Raw genomic sequence first — 20,645 nt, 5'->3', positions numbered from 1 at the left:
TTTGTTCATTCTAATTTTTCTTGAATGTAATTTAACTGTCTTTTCTTAATTCCAGTGCTTTCAGAATTATTTTGTATCATCAATTATCACCCTTTGCTAGTTCTAACTAATACATCAGATAAGTTGGAGTTACAATGAAAAATAAATATGCATCAATGTACCAGAAGGATCACTTTAAAAAAAATCACTGACATCCTTAAAAATCTGCAGGATAAGTTTAAAGTCCCATACTGTATTCTGAGACAAAGTATGCTGCTTATAATTGAGTTACATAACATGGACAACAGAACTTTTCAGATGTGCATTTTTCTGCCTTCTCAAAAGGCTGACATGATTCACCATTCAATTAAAGTGTTAGTTCATCTGGAACAGATCATAATTATGTTTCCAAAATACTTTTCTAGAATCATTCAGCTTTAGAGTGAAAACTTGGATTAGGGTACGGATTTGAATGTTTTCCAGATGAAGGAGTAACAACCAGCCTCAGTATTACATTTCTAAACAGGCCAGTATAACTAAAGGGTGAAATTGTGTTCCTCAACAAAAAACCAAAAACAAAACAAAAAATAGCAACACTTTGTGAAAGCTGAGGTTTCAAATTTATAGCTACAAACAGACCTGCTTTTTCCTAAAACTTCTGTCTTGCAATCTCTTTTAGGAAGTATATCTTAAAGGAAATGCACGCTGCAGAAATTTTTAAATTATGGTCTAATTCTTAATTCTTTAATTCTTAAACCTGTGGTTTCCTAGAAGCACATTCCAGTGTTCTACCTGACCACAGCTGCATGTAGCTAAGAAGTCAGTCTGCTGGAGTTCACATCCAAGCGTCGTCACATAGTAAGTGTGTGAACTTGAAAAGTTACCTAACCTCTCTGTACTTCATTTCCTTCATCTCTCAATAGGGTTAACAACAGTACCTCTCTGGGAGGGCTATGAATGGCTTAATACATGTAAAACACTTAAAACTGTCTGGTACTTAGCGAACGTTCATTCCATTTCAGCTCTTATTATTGTGCTGTGTTCGGAGGTCTTCATTGGGAAGAGAACGGATGGAGAGATAATGAAGTCCAGGTGTGTGTGTGTGTGTGCATGCATGTGTGCATGTGTGTGAGTGTATGTGCATGGGTGTGAATGTGAGAGTGAGTGTAAGCGTGTGTAAGTGTGAGTGGGTGTGTACATGCACATTCACTGAGAAATGATTCCTCGGGTTTGCAGTCATCACCATTTCTTGCACGCTATTATGTTCTCTCTCATCCTCGCAACTGCCCTACAAAGCAGGTGGTATAATCTCCATTTGGCCTATTGGAAAACTTGCCCAAGGTCACACCCCAAGAAAGTGAAGCCAAGTTTCAAATGCAACTGGAAAATCTGTCTTGTCCCACTGTGCACATCTCCTCCTTGTCCCAGACTTTGCGAGGTCTCAGGTCTCAGGAGTCAAGGGTGCTTGGTTCTGGCTTCTGTCCCTTACCAGGGTTTGTCCAAGGGAGGTGACCATGGGGAGGGAGGAGTTCAAAAGAAACGATGACTGAAAATGACTCTCCTGCCAAAACTCTTTGCCCAGGGTCAGTGAGAGCTTCTGGGCTGGTCCCCAGGTTGGTCACTGCCCTGACCTCTGGAGCTACGGTCGTCTCCGTTTTATGAACGGAGGCTTACATGTCCCTGCACTGAGCCCAGGACCTCAGCTCCCCAGGTGGGCATGGGAACAAAGCCCCTGTACCCCATGTCAGCACGGGTGAAGGACAAAATGAAGACTCTGCTGGATGACAGCACTTCATTTATCTAACTGTTCTAGTACTTGGAAAAGCACCACAGGCCAGTGGCTAAAAGTGTAAGTTCTGAAGCCAGGCAGGCCTGGGCCAGAATCTCCCCTCTCCAGCTCTTGCACTCTGGAGGAACTTCTAGACTGCCTGATTCTCAGACTTCTCCTTCCTAAGTCTGGGATAGGCATGGTGCTTACCTATTTGTGTGCTATGCAAGCTGCAGAGCAAGGGGGTGGGATGGCACCTTAGACAAAGTCCCTCAATGCTGCTGCTGCTTCTACTGAGCTCACTGCCACCGGGTGTAGCACTTTTCTTTGCTTCTATGTGTGCTTTTTCCTGGAGACAAACTTGGGTGACTCATTTTGGAGGCCTGGATCATGGTTCTTTTTTTTTTAGGAGGTACAGGGATTGAACCTAGAACTTCATACATGGGAAACAGGAGCTCAACCACCTGAGCTACATCTGCTCCCTTCATGGACAGATTTTAAGACAATGACTGACCTGGCACAAGGGTCAGCTCATGGCCAGTGCTTTTATCTCAACAGCCACTCCCTAACTGGTTTAAGGATTCTGCCTATTAATTAAATCTTCCTATAGCCACATAAGAATGGTTCAACCCAGTGGTTCATTTTGTAATATCTCTTAAACATTTAAGATATAGCTCATAATTATAAAAATACACTGATACAATATAAATAAGTGTCCCAGACATATATTCCAAAAGGAATTTTAAAAACACATACAAAAACTGTCAATTCGTTGACTCGAAGTTAGGGTAACTGCTTATATTAAGAAAACAAAGAGAAAAATCTCAGGGACATCCTTAGACCATGCCAATGATTTAATAATGGTCTTCTATATGAAGGTAAAAAGCACGATGAATTCCAATCACTGGTCCACTGAAATGGATTCAGTTACTAGAATTAGTTTATTAACTTTTTGGGTACAGCTCAATCATTCACAAACACAGACACAAGGCATGGGTTTGTGTCTATATCAGCACACCCCAGAGTATGTTTCAGGGAATATAAGCTTCTACAGCTGTCCCCTCCTAAGGGCTCAGGAACCAAATGAGTTTGGGAAATGCTCCAACTATTGGTCTCTTCCCACGAGAAGACTACTACAATGCAGTTTATATAGTAAATACCCTGAGAAGTCAAACAGTGAAGAAAATTGTTTAGTTTTTTTGACCCAGTGTTTCTCAAACACTTATGACCAGGACAGATTCTCATTTTTCATTTATTTATTTTTTTAGGAGGTACTGGGGATTGAACCCAGGACCTCGTATATGGGAAGCAGGTGCTCAACTACTGAGCTACATCTGCTCCCCAGTGAGAGCTGGTTTTTCTGTTTATTTATTGTTTTTTCAGGAGGTTCTGGGGATTGAACCCAGGACCTCCTATATGGGAAGCAGGTGCTCAACTACTGAGCTACATCTGCTCCCCAGTGAGAGCTGGTTTTTCTGTTTATTTATTGTTTTTTCAGGAGGTTCTGGGGATTGAACCTGGGACCTCATATATAGGAAGCAGGAGCTCAACCACTTGACTTATACCCACTCCCTATTTTTCAAATAAAAGGAATATCTATTAATATCCTACCAAACTAACATTCTTCGAAAAAGCATATTTTCTGAAATGTCTATCAATATATTACAAGAAGAGCCAACTGATTGGTTCAGTCCCAACAGGAAAACCTATTTAATCATGCCCTAGCCTGATTGAGCTAATGAGCCAATGTGTTCAAAAAGGTTACTGGGTGGGCAGCCCTCTCTCAGAAGAACCAGCGCTGGGCTAGACGAGGACGGCAGTGCCCGCGGGCCATCCCCTCCCAGGAACAGACTTCCTCTTCGATTAGAGGCCCAGGGAAAGAGAAAGATGGTGGGGTGGCAGGTATCTCCCAAGGAGCAAACAGGTGGCCACGTGTAAAACCAGCCTCCTCACCCCAACAAAAGAGGAGTGTCAGCCAAGAGGAAATCTACCCAGTGCTGCCATTAGAGGCCCAGGGAAAGAGAAAGATGGTGGGGTGGCAGGTATCCCCCAAGGAGCAAACAGGTGACCACGTGTAAAACCAGCCTCCTCATCCCAACAAAAGAGGAGTGTTAGCCAAGAGGAAATCCACCCAATGCTGCCATTTGAGGTCAGTGGTTTAAAGATTAAACCGAAAAATGACTGATGAAAATAGGGGATATTTAACAGATACAGCAGGGGGATGTCTTCCATCTAAGAAATATTCAATTTCTGCTGACAGTTCTCTTTCTAAAAATAGGGTGAATGGTCTAGAGTCACTGTAGGTGACAGAGTCACCTACAGGGGTTGGGGGCATTTTTCATGTCAGAATTATGAAACTGTTGAGACTTCCTTGCAGGAAAAGCAACATACAGAAACCGTGGCAGTTCGGAGAGCCTAACTTCATGGGCTTATTCTCCTGAAGTTCTAGAGTGATGGCATGACTTCACAGGTAACATAATTTTTCATCTTAAAACCCTGGTTTGCACATGCTTATGCTCAAAAAGCAATTCTGTGACATTTATATAAAAAGCACTGTAAGATCAGTGCGGGAAGAGCAGTGGTAAATGATGGTGCAAATTTATAAGGTATTTTCACATACACCATATTATTTGTTCACCATGATAACTTTGGGAGGTAGATAGGACAGTGGTTACCATTTTCCTTTTTTAGAAGAAGAAACCAAAGCTCAATGAGGATAAGTGGCTTACCTAAAGTCACAGAGATTGGGTAGGACACCTGGGACTGTAGCTTGAGAGGCTCACATCCCAAATCCAACATTCTTTTTTATTCCTAAAGCTCCAATAAGCAGGCTTCTGATCATAACTTTTTAAGTAAGCCGAGGAAGGGAGAAAATAGCAAATAAAGGCTTAAACTACAAGCCCCCCCACACTATAAGCACATGAGAAAGCATACCTGACAAGGGCAAAATGAAAACTCACCCACGAGTTTCTAAATGCAAGTTGCTTCTAACTGATCTTGTCATGGCTTACTGTTAATTACAGAGAGCTATCTGGATAGCAGCAGCCCATTAGCTGGGAGAAACGATAGCAGATGTAACAGTTTGCCAATGGAAAATGGCAATCTATTGTCTTCATTACTCCAGTGCTAGAAAACAGGTCTTATTTATTAAGAGGTTACAGCTATTTTGTTGGAAAATATTGGAGAGGGGGGTGTTGAGTTTGGTTAGATTAAGTTATGAAATACCTTCTATTATATAAAAAGGTGTTAGTTGTTCTCTATTTCCAAATGCATTTTATTTAGAAAATCGTAGAGCATGGTTAGGAATAGCTAAGTACTAACTTATAAAAATCAACTGCACAAGCAAAACATCTCATCTCTGCAAGTATTTTCAAAATGAAAATGTACAGCAATTTACCCGAGATGACTTAATTGGGATTCTCTGACACAGAAGATTGTCTGAGATGTCTGAAGCTTCCAGAATGTATCGTCCATGATCAGAGCACATGAGGCAAGAGTCAGCAAAAAAACCCATTTCTTCTCAAAGGTTGAAAATGATACCTATGCTTCTATTAGTAAATTCTAGATCATATCCCTTGGAATAAGCTGACCTACTATCACAAACTTTATCAATCCTTTTGATGTGCATGCAATTTCTTTAAGCAGTTCTCTGATGTTAACAGAATAACGTATTAAGTGTTAAATGGGGGGGGGGGGGGGGGAGTTACCTTCCAAAACATCCGTGGCATTTGCCCTCCCTTTCAATATAGTTCCACAGGCCAATAGATTTTCCATTCAAGGTCACCTCTCCCATGCATCCTTTAAAATGAGTAACCTTCACAGTAGGAGATTTCTAATGTGAACACACAAACAGACATGATTATATTTGGCAAAGAGAAACAAACTCTCCAAGTATGTGAAACTTCCCCCTGGGAGCTCAAATATAACATCCAAAATTTGAGAAAATATTCAGAAAAATGGGCAGTTTGTAATCACTGGACTTTCTTCCAGTTCGGGGTAGAATCCCAGCAAGAGTGTCAACTGGAGAGGATCCTAAAGATTATCTCAGTTACGAGGGCTGCTGGACTGACGTCCCTTTTATGGGTGAGGAAACAGAAACCCGGGGATTGGGGCCCACAGTGAGGGGTACAGCTGGGACGGAGACCCTTATTCTGAGTAGAGAGTGTGGAACCAAATCAAAGCAACTCACTGTCATTCGGCGAGATGACAATGGATGTAATAAAATAAATACAATGGGCTCTTTCTGCTAAACACCAATTAGTATTAGTCTACCACTAGAGTGAGAATAGAGACAAAGGAACTTTCCAGAACTTAATGTGGAATATTGAATTTCCCATTTCATCACTGGAAAAGAAACCCAAATAGCAGAGTGATCCACTGGCTTCTTGTCCATTCATAGACTTTTTTTTTTTAACCCCCCTTGTGACTTTTTTTTTTTTTTTGCATGCTATCTGTGTTCATTCGCTGTGCATTCTTCTGTGTCTGTATTTATTTTATTTCCCCTCCCCCCCTTGTGGCTTGCTTGCTGTCTGCTCTATGTGTTCATTCACTCTGCTGCACTCTACTGTTTTTTTTGTTTGTTTTTTTGCTTGTCTCCCTTATTTGTTGTGTCAACTTGCTGAGTTGGCTCTCCATGGCACTTGCGGGCCAGGCAGCTCTCAGCAGCGTGCGGGTGAGCCTGCCTTCATAAGGAGACCCCAGGACGCAAACCCAGGGCCTCCCATATGGCAGACGGGAGCCCAACTGATTGAGCCACAGCCGCTTCCCCATTCATAGACATTTTATTAAGCACGATCCTTTACCCTACAAACCATCCCAATTCTGCAGAAGAACTACAATTATGCAACATAAAAACATAAAAGAAGCAGAAAAATCTTTATCTGTCCAGAATATATGCAACAATTTAAACATGTAAATTTGATGTATAGATAAAATCAGCCTGTTGGGATGAACTTTTGGAATTTTACCTTGATTTGTCCTCCAAGTCCCCCAACAAACATTAGTGTTGAATTGTTTATATCCAGAACCTTGGCTGTTCCCGGGGATTTACTTGTTGGTGGTGGTGACTCTTGAGTTGAGCTCATCTTCTTTAAAGTCAGTGAACCAATGTTTCCAAATCTAAGGAGCACGAAGAATTGCATGAGGAATACTGTCAGAATTTCACATCGACCCTGATATGTACAGAGCTGTTTCATTCACAGCCTCCATCTACTTCTCTCCATGCACTACAACAACCCCCAACTCATCTTCTGCTTCCAGTGCATCTCCACCCACTGCCTGCAATTACTCCCCCAAATCTCAAAGAATGATTCTTTTAAAACATGAATCTCAACACGTTATTTCTCTGCAGCACCACTACAGATAATGAGATAAAGTATATATGAAGACAGCCTACTGCCTTCAATATTACCCCATATTTGTATGAAACAAAGCCAAAAAAATTTCCAACAACAACAAACCATCAACCACAAGCTACCATGCTATAGGAAAGTGAAAAAGAAGATACACCTAAGCCTCTTAATAGTAATTTCTGGAGAAGGCTTTCAGAAGAATTTTGCTTTGTGTCTGAACTTTAGGAAAACACATTCCAGGCTTGTGACCTTTGCTTCCGAACTCTTTTATTTGTTTATTTCTGCCAGCCCCTCAAATTTCTACAAGGCTGGGCTTTATCCTCTGCTAACACTTTACTGTGCTCAGACTTAGACCTAGCATTCTAAAGGTAACCTAACCTGTTAACCTGTTTAAAGGTAACCTGTTTTCTTCTTTTGATTACTGATTTTGTAAAAAGTTTTTCTTCTTTAATAAGACAAAAAAACACCTCATTTCTACAGTTTACATAAACCAAGTATTCCTTAAATCTAATCTGACTTCCTAGAAGTTTCAAAACTCCCAATATGATGTTACAAGCACGCAATCATTTATGAAATACCGGGCAAATACGGTTGAAAAAAAAAAAAGAGAGACGCTGGAACTTTCTTCATTACCTGGTGACCGAGATCCTGTGCCAATTGTTGTCATCAACCCGGAAGTCTGGGAATTCCACGCGTGCCGACCCGGAGCCCATATCCCATAGGAAGGACACCTTTCCCCGCCGCATCTCCACGGCCAGGAAGTCTGCCTGCAGGGTGCGGCATGCGGGGCGTGAGTTGCCACACTGGCCCATAGGTCTGACAACCGAAACCCTTTCAAGAATGTGCATTTGCACTATTTTTTTTTTTAAAGAACAATTCCGCCCCCCCCCCCCATGCTCTTCCTTTTGTCTTTAAATGCTCCTTGGAGGTGGTGCGTGACCCAAAGCCTCTGGGAAAAGTGAGCACTCTTGAGCAGTGTCATCCCACTCTGCCCTCAGCAGGTTCCCCACTGAAACTCTCTGAGTGTCACCAGCTGTCCAGAGAGAGCACAGGGAAGGCTTTGTACTTGTTGCTCTGCTCAGACACTTACTGAGAAGGCAACAATCCACTGTAAAACATGCAGTCCCGCAGGAGCCTGAAATTGCACATCTCAACGGTGCACGCAGCTTACCTGCTTTCTGCCCCAACCAAACCCAAGGGCTCTGACCCCTTCCACAGGCAGGCTATCAATGGCCTTTCAGGACAGACGCTCGTCCTCGGGCACATTCCCTCTAGCGGGTGTGCGCCCCACTCCTGGGGACAGAATCTCAGCTCAGCCGGATGGTTTCAGAAGCCAGAGGGCATCATACAACGTTCTCTTCACCTTTCAGAAAGGCCATTTTCCTTCTAGCAGGGATTTAGTTGTGCAGTTTGCTTATATTTTTAATCCAAATGCTATCAGGGAGGCAAAAGGTTAGTGCCCTTAGAAGAAAGAGTGATTTCACCTAAAAATAATGGTCAGTTTGGAAACTGCTTATGTTCCTAAGAGAATCACGGCTGTTTTCTGTAAGTCTGTAACTTACACCAGTGCTGCTACCCAGGTAGAACAGAAGGTTGTCAGGCTCCATTGTCTTAACATTCAGCGTTAAGGTGTTATAGTTGGTAGAAGAGATAGGGGGCTGGTAGGCCCGGATACAATCTCTGTCTGCAGACACAGCAACTTTAATCTGTAGAAGATAAAGGCAAGGGTCCCATTCATTGGATGGCAAATGCTGACAGCTTGCCAAGAGTTCAAAAGGGCTATCTCTTAACAGGTTTTCACTGTTAGAAAGTTTCCCCCGTTGATAACACACGATGCTTTGGGTTTCATCAAGTGAGAATGCAGATCATGATGAAAGTGATTTTATTTGGTAAACTGTTAAAATGTGGGAAGGTCAGATTTGGGCCTTTAAATTAGAGTATTTTACATAGGAAACTGTCTTGCCCATGTTTTTTTTTTTTAGGAGGTACCGGGGATTGAACCCAGGAACTTGTAGATGTGAGGCAGAAGCTCAACCACTGACTTACACCCCCCCTCATCACCAAGTGAATTTTAATTCTTTCAAGGTGAAGACCACATTCAAATCACCCTGGAATCCCCACACTTTACAAACACAGGATATCCCCTGGCCATTTGGTGACTAAACAGAGGGGTACTCTACTGATTCATTCAGTAAAGATTTCTGTGCATTGCAACACATTTCTGGATTGGTAGTTATCTGTGTATATATCTCATACTAGCCTCAAAAACTACAATACTGTGTCCACCATCCCTTGGAAGCATCCCTTGGGCTTGCACGGACTTAGTGACTGAAACTAAGACAAAAGCCAGAGCTCAGGAAAACTACATTCCTTTTCCAATAAAAAGGTCACTTGGGGAAAAAAAAAAAAATAAGAAAGAACCCTTTTCCTTGGTCAGAAAGTTTCAGGAAGATAAATGTAAGACAAGTGGTCACAATTATTTTTCCCCTTAAAGCACAAGCAGGACTACAAGCCGTGGGTTGTTCTAAAACATTTTCTCTAGCTTGTGCTTCTCTGAGGGTCTGGTGAGTGTACAAACTATTATCCCAGATTGTAAACTTCTAGGGGATGAGGCCCACACTTCAAGAACGCTCTAAAGAGTACTTGGATTAATAACATGAAGTTGGCAAAATGAGGGTATTAAATCACCATTGGCACTCAGTGATGTCAGTACTCAGACCAAACATGTTTGACACCATCAAGGCTAATAATTAGAAATCTATAAACCCAGGCTATAATTATAAGTAATTATCAATCTCCACAAAGACATGAAGATTTCTTTGCTATAAACACATTCAAACACATTGAGGACAAGCAGAAATCAAAAAAAAAAGGAGGCTAGTTCTCGGTTTTCAGCATATAGCAGAAGCAGCTAGGAGGGAGCCCATATTACTGTGAGCTGCATCTGAAAGAGTTGTTTGGGACCTGGGTCTACTGAGCTGTGTCTGTAGAAGTTTACGGGGGCCTAGCATTACTGAGCATCGGGCTGTAGGGTTTCTATGGCCCCGGTGCTCCTGGGAGCCCCAGCTAAAGGACAGCTGTGTTTTGTTTGTTTTTTTAGGAGGTACTGGGGATCAAACCTAGGGCCTTGTACATGGGAAGCAGGCACTCAACCACTGAGCTACATCTGCTCCCTAATGAGAGTTGCTTTTTTCTTTTGTTTGTTTTTAGGAAGTTTGATCCCCAGGACCTTGTACATGGGAAGCAGGCACTCAACCACTGAGCTACATCCACTGCCTGCTGTGGTCTGTTTGAGATCTTCCCCACAGGAGCCCCACACTCACAGAAGCTGCTTGCTTCCGGGCCTGGCTGATCAGCTGTTTCATTTCTGATAGGTTTCTGCTCAGGTTCTCTTCTAGCATCCTCAAAGGCTTCAACCGATCAAATAAAACGTTGGCTTGGGTTTCCATGTCTTTAACTTTTCTTCCAACTAACAGAGCTAACAAAGGCAAGGAGATGAGGGGTGGCAAGAAAGTCAGGGAAGGGGAGACAAGACAAATGGATCGTTCATTAGTAATGCACCAGGTGACACTGAACATTCTCATTTTGGCAAAGAGATGAAAAATGTACCAGCAACATGCACTAGCAGGCCCTTTCTCTTTATCAGTGCAAATCCAGCCATTAGCATGGTTTTATTGTGTTTTTTTTTTTTTCTGAGAATATTGTTGTCAACAGTTTGTGGAGCCAGGATTTTGCATTTTGCAAGCTCAAAATCTGCAGATTTTCATAATATAAGGAAGACCATGGACATACTGGCCTCCGAGGAGTCACGCAGGAGCTCGCTGGTTTCTTGCCATGTGGCATTGACCCTGTCCAGCCCAGCTGAGGTGTTCAGCAGCATTTGAGTCAAACCCGAAACAGCCTCTAGCGTGCCTGCTGCACTCTGATTTGCCGACATAGCCAGCTCTCTGGTTTGGATTCCTTTGTCTCTGACACCTGAAAGAAATTTAGACGCAAACAGACACGCTGGTGATTGTGCACAGAGGAAAATATAAAACTAGAACAAATGTAATTTTACCCAGGAACACATCCGAGTATTTCTTTTTGGTTGTTGAACACAAAGCAGGGCTTCTTGTTTGCAGAGGCAATATGAAGTCTGCATATTCTAAGCTCTGCCACTCCCTTTTAGGGACAAATGAAATAGTTTTGATTCTCCACAATGTGATTTTGATACATAATGCGATCACAATAACAACTGCTAATTGTCTTAACGTGTAAATAAGCTGAATTTCTTTCTTTCCTATTTCCCCCTTCGGATCTTCATTAAACACCTTTTTCAAATCCTTCCATGCTGGATAAGGTTTGGGAACATTTATAGGTGAGATGACAGTATCCTAGGCTGCAAGAATTGGTGTTTGCCGACAAAATCAACTGGTTTCCAGATGTGACAACAGAATAAAGGCTAAATGGTTACCAAAGATAAATCGGAGTTTGGCATTATTCTAGGGTATCTGGGGGATCAATTTTTAAAGGGTACTAGTATTCATTTTAAAAGCATTTAGTCACAAGGAGAATTTGGGTAAAGGATAAACAACTTTTTCCAAACTGGAAGTTACTTCTAAATAAGAAGTTATTTTTAAGTGTTTAATCAATCTACACCATATTGTCCTTAAAAAAAAAAAAAGGAGAAACTTCCAGAAAATGTTCCATTGATTTAATGGTAAGAAGTAATAAGTCCAGAGCCCTGTGGGCATTTCTCCTCATAGTAATTTTCGCGCTCACAAAGGAACGATAGAGACAAGAACTTTGGAAATGAGTTTGGGCATCTTGTAAGACTAAAAAAAAAAAAAAGTTTCATTAAGAACCAAAGAGAAGTTTGAGGGAGTGTAAACAATGTAACACAGCACAATTCATTTGTTTCATACTTTTTAAAAGTTACCCTATTTAGATTTTTAATTAACACTGCAGTTTCATACCATCAATAATAAAATGATCCATGAGCTGATTTTAAAATGTTTTGTTGCCTCATGAAGGAAGATTACCAAGCAAGAATTCTTTAATTTCCCACATTTATCACGAATCTAGCATTTTCCCTTAGGGCAGGTAAAGAGCATGCCAGCGTCTTTACTTTCTGACCTCTCTGAATTTGCTTTTCTCTCATCTAGGGGATGTGTCGTGCCCATTTTAAAAGAAGCAATTAATATGGTAGCATGAAGTCTCTAAGGCTTTTGCTTTTAAGCATGTAACTCTGGCATTTCAATGCACGTTTTCTGACGTTATTTACAAAAATAGCCATTTTCACTTCTAAAAAAGATATCTTTGCAAATAAAAAGTTTATCAATCTTGGTCTCATTTAGAGATAGGGGTCTTAATCAGACTTGAGACAGGACTTAATGCTCACCTGTAATGTTTTTACAACAGCAGCCATTAATTAAGTCAAGAAATATCTTTTCACTTACCTTCAGGAACTGCTTTAAGTATCAGGAGTGATTCACTGATCTGCCTAGTAATTTTATCAGCATTCCCTTGAAATCTGTTTACTGAGTTTTTCAGTTCACTCAGTTTCAGTGTAACACCTATTTTAAAAGGGGAGAAAAGTGTTCCCTTTAAGATTAGGGTACTAAAAAGTTGCCTAGACAACAGCTTTTTTTTCCTCCTCCCATCACTCCTGATCACACCAGAATTTCTCCCGTCAGAATCAATAGCTCCCCATAAACAACCCCAATATTGAAAGATTTTTTTCCGGCAAGACTTTGGAGTTTAGCATCACTCATTATAGAAACTAAGAGTGTGATTACAGCGTGAGAAGCCATCTTCTACTTAGCTTGTTGCTATTCTCTCTTCCTGCATTTCATGTTCACTTTAATGAAGGCTCGAGTAAAGAATTGCGTTTCAATCACTCAGGTTTAATCAGACTCGTTGACCTCCTATCCTCGCTTAAATCTTGGTTGTCTCTCTCCTCCAGTTGCCAAACCCCAGTCATGGGCTCCTACCTTTAGCCCTTTCTCACAAGCTCCTGCCTGGGCTTCTCTGGCCTCGCTCTTCCCCGTTCTGGTATTTTCTGGCTACCCAATGGGGACCCAATTCAACCTTCTCCAAGTTTGATCAAAGCATTTACTTTGAAAGTTTCTGCTCATAACAGACAATTACATTTGGATTCTGACATACGGTTTAAAAAGTTAACTACTGATAAAATCCTTGATGGACAGGATAGTTCTCTGCTAAAAATTTTAATTGCCTGAAAGTTCACTACTTTACGGTCTATGAAATACCTTTGATTGCAGTGTAAAGTGAACCACAGACCATCAACACAGATGCTGGAGTTTGTGGTTAATGCTTTTCAGTTGAGCATTATGCACTTCCCATAATTGGAGAAGAAAACATATTTTCTAAATTGTGCCACTCGCAAAGAAACAAAAACATGCACACATTTAAGCCCTTCTCTCAGACGGCTGAGGAAGTTGTCTGAAAGGGGTATGAGCCACTATTTGTTCCAAGCCTTGATATGTATTTATTTATTTTTAAACAAGATTTAGATTATGTAAATGTTACATCGAAAATATAGGGAAGGAGCAGATATGGCTCAAGCAGTTGAGCGCCTGCTTCCCACATGGGAGGTCATGGGTTTGGTTCCTGGTGCCTCCTAAAAAAGACAAAAAACAGAAAACCAAGGAACAAGTAAATGAACAAAAAAACCAACTCAGGGAAGCCAATGTGGCTTACTGATCGAGTGCCGGCTCCCACATATGAGGTCCCAGGTTCAATCCCCGGTCCCCATACTTCAAAAAAAAAAAGAGGGGGATTCCCATGCCCCCCCCCCACTTTTCCACATCAATAACATCATTCATTAGTGTCAAATCTCAATATTTTTGGTATCTTAGAATATAAGATTAAAAGTACACTGTAAGTTATATAGTTTCCCTTTTAAATATCTTGCACAACAGAGTCATGCCGTCGTGTTGTGTTATATTTACGGGATAGCTTCAGCATATGCCAAGTAATTGCTTATTGACATTCTTAGGAGAAACTAAACTGCACAGGTTTTTTAAAAATCAATAAATCAATTATGATTTAATCCTATAATTACATAGTGAGAACCTGCCATAAGTCTGTTATATTAGCCCTAAGAGAAAGGCAAAAGAAATAGAAAAAATAATATATCTACAAGCAACTGCAAAACAATGGGAGATTTTTGAGAGGATCATATGCAAACAAAGATAACCAGACCTAACAAACACTGAAGACGAAAACTCACCAGCTAAAAAGCAGTGGGAGGAGGATTCAGCTGTCGAGGAAAGCCTAAAGAGTCTGTGGAAGATGGGGTGACTGCGTGGTAATGTAAGAGATAGAACCAGAAAGAAATTTAAAATTATATGTTTACATGACAGGAAATAGGAATGTTAATGCCACAAGGAAACGTGAAGTTTCAAACTGCTCTGAGGAAAGAGAGCACACTCCTATGGGACGTTCAGAGATGTGTTTCACATTCGCTCTGCTCACCAAGAGTCTGCGCTAGGAAACTGACCTTGATGCTTTCTAGCCAGGTTGTTGCCTTCCTTTAGAAGATTGGAGCTGCGCTGGAGAGCCACTTTCCCATTAGAAACAAGGGATTCTGAGAACTAAAAAACAGAAAACCTTAAACAGAGTGTGAGAGCCTGCTGGAGTCGGAGTAAGCAACGCCATCAGAACAATCTGTAATTACGTTCCAAAAAAGAAAGGAAACTAGATAACGGGTAGTGAACATTTAAAAGGGCTGAGGAAGGGCACAAAGAAATTTTTAAGTATATATGGAAGGAAACCAGCTATTAAATAAAGATTTGTACCAAAGGTAGAGAAAGAGGTCTTAAGTAGATATGAAACAGCATTATCATTTTTATTATAAAAAACTGTGGGGGATTTCCTTATCTCTATGTCACTAGCCCCAAGTCTTTATATTTATCATCTGAAGAGATTAAAACTTCTATCACAGCACGACAGAAGCCATAAAAAGATTCCACAAGAAAAAGAAAGGCGATAAACATAAATTGGCGCCACTCAAGAACCTTCAGGGAAGATCTTCTAACAGTGCCTAGAAAAGGAATGTGTCCACTAGATTGAGCCTAAGGGGCATTCCTACCAGGCTAGCGTTGGTGGCCATCCTGAGTGCTTCATTGGCCAACTCCTGGGATTCCTCGGTCAGGCTTTGAATGTTGGAGTGGACGTGGACTGCGGTAGTTGCATTCAAGGACACATGTCTGCCATCTTCAAGGTCACTATCAAATCGGCATATTCAGAGAGGTTATGATAAACTAAATAAAACTTGCAGACTCACTCCCTCAAATTGTCCACTAGTCTTGAAAAAGCCTCCTAGTTTTCCTTTAGCAAATTATCAAGGAAAAATAATATTAATATTTCCCTTTAACTCCTCAGAAGTCATCTCTCAGCAGTAGCCGCCTTGTCATGATAAACACGCAGAATTGCTGTTTAATTAATATGGGAGAAAGGGATTATTGCTGTTTCCCACCTTTTTGTCCATTTATGAATTTTAATCAACACACCCTCTGTCCACTCCTGACATTTCGTTATCTCTGGTCAAACCACCTGCATTTATCAAGGGTCCCATTGCATGTTTGCATCGATTATCATCTCCTCTGTTCCATGACCTTGTTAATTTTCAGAAAGTTTTCCTAAGCATACATAAGGATGCTGAGCCTTATCATTCAAACGGTGCACACCAATTTTGATGAAATTCACTGGAGATTTTGGAGGACCATCAGATATTATTCCAATCAAGTGAACTTCCTTCTTACAAGTGAGCAAATCACTTATGAACTTGCCAACTGGTAATGGAGCAATTTCATCCAGCTCTCTCTATCTAGAAAATGAAATCTGACAATTGACACATCTTTGCCTGCTGAGGAGCTCACTTCATTTTCTTCCCAAGGTTATTAAGCTGGGTTATTCCCAAGCCAGATGTGAGCAGTTATTGCTGGTTACTGTTTGATTGGCAAAACTGAGTGCTTTATAAATAAAACACAATATAATTATTTAACTTTTTGTATCACACAAAATTGCTTTTACTATTCTTATATTGAGTAGATAAAGATTTTGTTCTAGCTGTGTATGTAGTCAGAATATCTTTTCATCTGTTGGGAAATGGTAAAGGGAGATGAAAAAGGACGAGTTAACTGTGTATCCAATTCTGTATTCCATGACTGATTCTTATGGCATATGGAGACCATGGTCCTTAATTGAGCAGATGATTTATACAATATTCTACTTTATATAATTTTTAATTGCTTTCATTGTGTGATCTAGTCTTTTAGAGCCAGAATTCCTGAAGTTGGGAAGATATTTAGTTTTCCCTTCTACAAAATACACCCACACAACAAAAAACAGACATATCCCTAGGTCTCCAAACTCTATATTTTATAATAAATTTCAAAGAAATAAATTTACCAATTAACTCAAAATACTGTATAAGTCACGGATAAGGCATAAGACAGTGTTTCCCACATTTGCTGCACATTAGAAACACCTAGGGATCTTTAAAAAAATTCCAAAGCCCAGGTCACATCCCAGAACAAGTAAGACACAATCTTTGAGGTGGTGGAAGAAGAGGACAAAAGGATTAGTATTTTTTGAAACACTTTGGGTTTCCAGATTATTCCGATATGCAGGTAAGTTTAGGGAACCACTGACCTAAAGTTCTGCTTTATGTTTAAAGGCATTTTTAGGAATTTGAAGACATTTTTAACAAATATGCAAAGATAGACATTAAAATAATTTGGTAGACAGTCAGGAGGCAGGGATATCTTGCAGGCATTGGGAAAAAGACTCCCAACCCTTTTATTGGTCTGGTATGGGAAACCATCTTTCATCCGTGCATAAGCTGCTCAAAAAATAAGTTCTACAAAGGCAAGACATATATAGAAATTAATACTTAACAACGTCATTCATTCACACACAACCCAACAAAGCACTGAGCACTTAATAGGTGCTTAACAAAGTCTAAACGGCTTGATATTGTAGCATATTTGTTTTCATTCCTATTTTTTTCACTTTGTATTTTTCAACCAGATTTTTATGCTAATGGTAAACCAAGACACGGAAGGAAATCCTATTTGCCACGTAAACTATAATAGGCAGTCTCAGTTTTTGAGTAAGGAAGAAGAGTGAGTCAACACTATGAACAAAATAGCCATTCTTATTTCCTCCGATCAAGAGATCGCAACATCTCAGATTCCTGGTAGGGCGTGGTCTCACCTGTCAAGCACACCTGCTAGTCTTCTGAGCTCGGCTGCATGGTCCTCTGCTCTATAGACAAGGTCAACTGCTCTTCTTTTGGACATCTGCATGACCAAATCGTCTACATGGTGCCTGATTTTGGCATTCCATAAAAGTAGCTCATCCCGGCAATGCTCTAACTGCGATACAGAGAAATTAATATTTTTTACTATGTATGCATCTATTTACTAATGGGCACATGAGCATATATAGGAGGAGCGTGGAGATTTTTCAAAACTGTGTTGTGGCAGTGCAAGAAGAGTAACTTACTGCTAGAGCATTCTGTGCAGCATTTGCATCTGAAGTGGCCGCACCTATCAATCCTCTGGCCTTGGCAATGAGCTTGGAGGTCAAGTTTTGTTCTTTTTGAACACGCAACTTTTTATCCTGCAGCAAAAAACACCTGTTAAGGAGGCTTGGTAAAAGCAAGTCAGCTTCCCACTGTTGGTGCCTAATGCGATGTGCGGAAGTCAGTATTAATACTCAAGGCTAATTTTAAGGTGTTAAAAGTGGTATTATTTACATTGGAGAAGTTGGTTGCCAGTTCGAACTGAGAAGGAGAGAAACACTTGAGACTTACATTGAATTCTCTCAAGTTGGCACTGATAATGAGCAGCAGGTGGTTGCTTTCCTTGGTCGTGGCATCTGCTTCTCTCACTAGGTTTTCTGCCGCCTGCAATTCATGGCTGTGTTTTGAAAGGAGGCTGCTTGCTGCTTCTTTTAATACCTTCAGCTCTTCATGTGGCTTCTGATAATTTTCCTGAATTTGTGACAATAAATCTTCAGCAGCCCTGATAAATATAAATGGTTCACACAGTAAGTAAATGAACAACTGTGCTCATATCTCTGAAACGATAGTGGAAGGAACTTTTACATATTCATACTTAGTTTCTTTCTTCTTAAAATCATAAGTGGTAAATCATAACCTATTAAAAATAGAAATGTAATTTTTCTAAGACACCTACAGGTCTGGAAGATTTACACTCTGCCCCCAAGAAATTATCTTTAGTCACAAACTTCCTAAAGCATTTGGTCATGGAATAAAAAGGAAGAATCTCAGTAGATTTTGGAACCAGAAAATTGGACCTACAGCCGTGTTGATGGAAACTGCAATCTTTCATTGTAATATGGTAATAAATGGGCAAAAGGAGGCTATTCAGTGATTTGCTATGAACTTACCACTGTATTTATACCATATAAAGGTCTTTTGGTAGCTGGTTAAGAAATAGATTTTATCAAAACTTTCAAATTAACAGAAAGATATAATTTGTGCCACTAATAAATGAAATGCAAGCTTTAGGAAATCGAAGAACATTTTCCCTATTCTTCTACAAATATACTATCAAATTGCTTATAAGACAAATTTGAATTTGCAGCTTCATAGAATAATAAATGTTTCACACTATATGAATCTTTTCAGTGGCTGACTATATCCCATTAACTCCCTGCTTTGATTTCTCAGGAGAACTTTTAAAAATTTCAGGGAAATTGCCTTGTAAAACACCTTCACTTTCACAGAGAGCAGATGACTGGGTTAAGACAGGATAAAGAGTGAATGTGGGTTAGGGCCTCATTCTGTGAACACCTGTTTTCCTTCTGGGAGTCTGAAATTTGGGGATGTGGTAGGCAGTGGGTGCCTGTGTGACCAGTCCCCAGTACAAAGCTTGGGCACCAGAAGTGAGTATAGCTCAGGGGTTGAGTGTCTGCTTCCAATGTATGAGATCCCGGGTTCAATCCCCGGCAGCTCCTTAAAAAAAAATCTAGGGTACCAAGTCTCAAATGAGCTTTCCTGGCCAGAAACATGACACACACACACACACATTGTTGCTGGGGAAGAGTGCACTGTGGGTGCCCCCTCACGGCTGGGGATAGGGAGAGAAAAGGAATCTTGCGCATGGATCCCTCCAAAGGGAGTCTTTCCCCCTATTTCCTTACCGTGCCCTGTGCATCCCTAGACTGATCACAGTCATGTGCTCAGCTGCAAGTACAACGAGATGCGGAGCGCTGTGACCTTCTACTGACATTTTAAGTGGGATGGGGCTGGGAACTGCCAACCCAAGCTTGATGAGCAATTGCACTGAGTGCTAATTACTGTCCCTTATAGGATAGTATTACTTCAGTATCAATGACCAAAGTTCTAAGAATTATAGTGAGAAAGCTGATAAATAATTCTCAGAATAATCCACGTCATCTGAAACTGTAAAACGACAGGCATTATCAATGGAAAATGGGAAAGTGGAGACCAGAGAACAAGTGTTGCAACTCTTTCTTATTTTTTTTTAGGGGAATAAACATAATGTTCTATACTTCAAAATGGTGGTGTTGTTTTCTTAAAGTTTTTTTTCTTTATTAGAGAGGTTTTGGTTTACAGAACAATAATGCATAAAATACAGGGTTCCCAAATACCCCACCCCCACCAACACCTTGCATTGGTGTGAAACATTCATTATAAGTGATGACAGGACATTTTTATAACTGTACTATTAACCGAAGTCAATGGTTGAACTTAGAGACCACTGCGTAGTATAGTTTCATGGATGTTTTTAATTTTTATTCTTACCATATATACAATCTAACATTTCCTTTTTATCACATTCAGATATACATTTCAGTGCTGTTAATTACACTCACAATGTTGTGTTGCCATCACCATCGTACATTACCAAAACACTTCCATCATTCCGAATAGGAATGCCGTTCATTTTTAAGCCTTAACTTCCAATTCCCTATCCCTGCCCTGTTCCCTGGTAACCTATATTCTCGATTTTAACTCTATGGGTTTGCTTATTCTAATTGTTTCAGATCAGTGCCATCATACAATATTTGTCCTTTTGTGTCTGGCTTATTTCATTCAACATGATGCCTTTAAGGTTCATCCGATTTGTCACATCTACCAGGATGTCATTACTTTTTATGGTTGCATAGTATTCCATGGCATGCATATACCACATTTTATTTATCCATTCATTAGTTGATGGACACTGGGGTTGCTTCCATCTTTTGCCAATTATGAGTAGTGGTGCTATGAACATCAGTGTGTAAATATCTGTTCAAGTTCCTGCTCTAAATTGTTTTGGGTATATAATGAGTAGTGGGATTGTCAGGCCATATGGTAGTTCTCCACTTAGCTTTCTGAGGAACCTCCAAACTGTCTTCCACAGCAGCTGCACATTTTACCTTGATACCAGCAATCAGTGAGTGTTCCTACTTCTCTGCATCCTCTCCAACACTTGCTATTTGGCATTTTTGTGATAGCAGCCATTCTAATGGGTGTGAAATGGTATCTCATTGTGGTTTTGACT

General features: G+C 40.5%; 1 protein-coding gene across 2 annotated transcripts in view; it reads right to left on the bottom strand.

Annotated features, from left to right (window-relative positions):
- LAMA1 (laminin subunit alpha 1) overlaps nt 1-20,645 on the bottom strand; it is a 158,054-nt gene that overhangs the window by 24,343 nt on the left and 113,066 nt on the right. For both annotated transcript variants that reach the window (XM_058277382.2, XM_058277383.2), the window contains exons 37-48: nt 17,924-18,134; nt 17,614-17,730; nt 17,323-17,483; nt 15,194-15,329; nt 14,603-14,696; nt 12,537-12,653; nt 10,891-11,073; nt 10,422-10,576; nt 8,661-8,804; nt 7,732-7,865; nt 6,715-6,865; nt 5,455-5,579 (exon numbers count right to left, since the gene is read on the bottom strand). In XM_058277382.2, the coding sequence (XP_058133365.1) occupies nt 5,455-5,579; nt 6,715-6,865; nt 7,732-7,865; nt 8,661-8,804; nt 10,422-10,576; nt 10,891-11,073; nt 12,537-12,653; nt 14,603-14,696; nt 15,194-15,329; nt 17,323-17,483; nt 17,614-17,730; nt 17,924-18,134 (1,728 nt within the window). The remainder of the gene's footprint in view (nt 1-5,454; nt 5,580-6,714; nt 6,866-7,731; nt 7,866-8,660; nt 8,805-10,421; nt 10,577-10,890; nt 11,074-12,536; nt 12,654-14,602; nt 14,697-15,193; nt 15,330-17,322; nt 17,484-17,613; nt 17,731-17,923; nt 18,135-20,645) is intronic.

This window comes from Dasypus novemcinctus, chromosome 16, assembly GCF_030445035.2.
Source record: "Dasypus novemcinctus isolate mDasNov1 chromosome 16, mDasNov1.1.hap2, whole genome shotgun sequence".
In the NCBI taxonomy this organism is placed as follows: domain Eukaryota; kingdom Metazoa; phylum Chordata; class Mammalia; order Cingulata; family Dasypodidae; genus Dasypus; species Dasypus novemcinctus.
The sequence above is the reverse complement of the archived record's forward strand: the minus strand, read 5'-3'. Positions and strand labels throughout refer to the sequence as shown.